Source organism: Lipotes vexillifer, unplaced genomic scaffold (assembly GCF_000442215.2).
Source record: "Lipotes vexillifer unplaced genomic scaffold, Lipotes_vexillifer_v1.1 scaffold1383, whole genome shotgun sequence".
Taxonomy (NCBI): domain Eukaryota; kingdom Metazoa; phylum Chordata; class Mammalia; order Artiodactyla; family Lipotidae; genus Lipotes; species Lipotes vexillifer.
In genome coordinates this window covers 890,564-892,864 of record NW_006797683.1, presented here as the reverse complement: position 1 = coordinate 892,864, position 2,301 = coordinate 890,564, and the positions used below count along the sequence as shown (strand labels likewise).

At 60.7% G+C, this 2,301-nt stretch overlaps 1 protein-coding gene across 10 annotated transcripts in view; it reads right to left on the bottom strand.

The window, feature by feature from the left end:
• Positions 1-2,301, bottom strand: part of FGFR1 (fibroblast growth factor receptor 1) — a 40,152-nt gene that overhangs the window by 12,519 nt on the left and 25,332 nt on the right. For 3 of the 10 annotated variants that reach the window (XM_007469779.1, XM_007469776.1, XM_007469778.1), the window contains exons 2-3: positions 1,776-2,042; positions 313-402 (exon numbers count right to left, since the gene is read on the bottom strand). In XM_007469779.1, coding sequence (XP_007469841.1) covers positions 313-402; positions 1,776-2,042 — 357 coding nt within the window. Of the gene's footprint in view, positions 1-136; positions 140-312; positions 412-1,775; positions 2,056-2,301 lie in introns of all 10 variants that reach the window. The other 7 variants (XM_007469781.1, XM_007469783.1, XM_007469780.1 and 4 more) reach the window with 6 other exon arrangements.

Sequence of the window (2,301 nt, the reverse complement as noted above, 5' to 3'; positions counted from 1 at the left end):
GAGAGAGAGAGAGAGAGAGAGAGGGAGAGAGACAGAGAGACAGAGAGACAGAGAGACAGAGAGACAGAGAGAGAGACAGGCAGGGCCTGGTCAGGCTCAGGAGCGAGGGCCTCCGCCCTCCCGCCCACCCGCCCACCACCTGTGGATGACGCCTGCACTGATCCAGACCCCCGACGGTCCCAGGGCCAAGCACTGTGACCGCACATGCCCCCCCCCTCCCCTTCTCCAGACAATCACCCGAGCCCGCCCCGCTTCCCGTTCAAACCCAACACCCAGGCCCAAAGGGCAGTAAGGTAGGAAACAGTGTCTCACGCATACGGTTTGGTTTGGTGTTATCTGTCTCTTTCTCCTCTGAAGAGGAGTCATCATCGTCATCATCGTCCTCCGAGGAGGGGAGAGCATCTGCGGGAAGGAGAAGGGGGTACTGACGTCCCTCTGAGGGAACAGGGGCTGGCGAGATACCCATCCAATCAACAGCCACCCAAGGAACACAAAGGCCAGTCCAGTTATAGATGACCACAGCTACCCCTCCCCATACTGTCCCCGGGTCCCACTCCTCCCTTAGTGCCTGTCCCTCGGAGGGAGAGACACGGTTTATTTAAGAACTGCATGCTCTGTGTGTGTCGCCCTCCTCCACCGACCCCAATGCCCTGCCCTCCTCTGCCCAGAAGAAGGCTTTACACTGGGCAGTTCCATGGCGGGCAGGTGGGCTCTCTTTAATTTAACTCCACCCTGCATTCAGAGGCTCACTCAACTCAGCATCGCCTGGATGCGCTGGGTCTCAGAACTAGCAGCCAGGGAACCTGTGTCCTCCTTTGGAAACCCAGATCTAGGCACTGCGGCCAGAAGCCATTTCCGAAGCCATGGGCTGAACGACGTGGAGTTGGATTTTTCCTAGCACGCATCTGCTGAGGTCTGGGAGCTGCCCTTCTTAACCAGAGCAGACAGGGAGCCCACAACACAGTCCGCAGCTGCCAACACCTGTCCCCAACAAGTATCCACCCCTTTTATCATGTGGTCACCAATCAGGGTTCATGCCAGATCTTTTTCCAGTCCTTTCTAGTGCTTTTGGGGGTCTGGAGGGAAAAAAAGGAGGCAAGTCCCTCAGTTAGGGGCAGGTTCTAGATGATGCCCGGGGGAGGAGATGCCAGGCCCGCACCCGGGGACGCACAAACGGCGTAAAGACAGTTCCAGCTCTACCTTATTTAATCCTAAGGTTTTGTACAAGTCGCATCCTACAAGTGGCAGATCCCCAAAGTCACAGAGCCCTAGGGTTCCCTGGCTGCCCTAACAGCTCTGGAAGCCGGAGGAGAGATGTTTTCCGTCAAGCCGAGGATACGGCGGCGCACATGGATCATCCCCCATCACCCGGGGACCTCACCACGTATTCGGGGGAGCTAATTACTAAGCCAAGTACCAAGTCCAAATGGCCAGGGAGTGAGAGGGTGGAAGCTGCCTCGGCCCTCGTAGCACCCGGAGGACTGGGCAAGCTGTGGTGGAGAAATCACAGTGTCTCACTGCCCCCGATGTGTCAGCAATCACCTCCGAGGTAGGTCCCGGAAGCCCCCGCTCTCTGGCCTGAGGCCGGCACCACGGGTCACCCCTGAGAGCTAAGCCACGCGGCGGGCAGGGAGCGATGTTAGTGGGCAGCAGCTTCTGCAGCAGAGTAGGGGCAGATCACAGCCGGGCAGAGGGCCTGCCTCCCCCCGAAACCAGCAGACAGGGTTGGAGGGCAGGGGCTCTGAGGGAGGGGGAGGGCGGGCTTTGCTACCAACCTGAGACGTTGACGGAGAAGTAGGTGGTATCGCTGCCCGAGGGGCTGCTGGTCACGCAGGCGTAGAGGCCGGAGTCGGCGGGCACGGAATCCCGCACCTCCACCTCCTCCCCCGTGATGCGGGTGCGGTTGCTTTCCACCAGCTGCACCCCGTCCCGCAGCCAGTTGATGCTCTGAACATCGTCCCGCAGCCGACAGCGGAGCTGCAGCAGGTCACCGGGGTGGACCAGGAGGGACTCCACTTCCACGGGGGCTCCCCAGGGCTGGGCTGCCGCCGCCACAGGGGCCGGGAAGAGGAAGCGGGGTGGGGGAGGGGGGGAAAGACAAAGGGCATTATGCCAGCCGCACTGAGCTGCAGCATCCCAGGGGCTATGGAGCTGGGGAGGGGGGAATGGGAAGCCGGGTCAGTCGGGAGACGGCTGGCTACCTGGGCACCCCCATCGCTTCGTCTCCACCCCACTCCTCCAGAGGGCAAAGGAAGAAAGAGGCAAAGTTAGGAAGCAGCTGCAGCAGCATTAAGCGGGTCA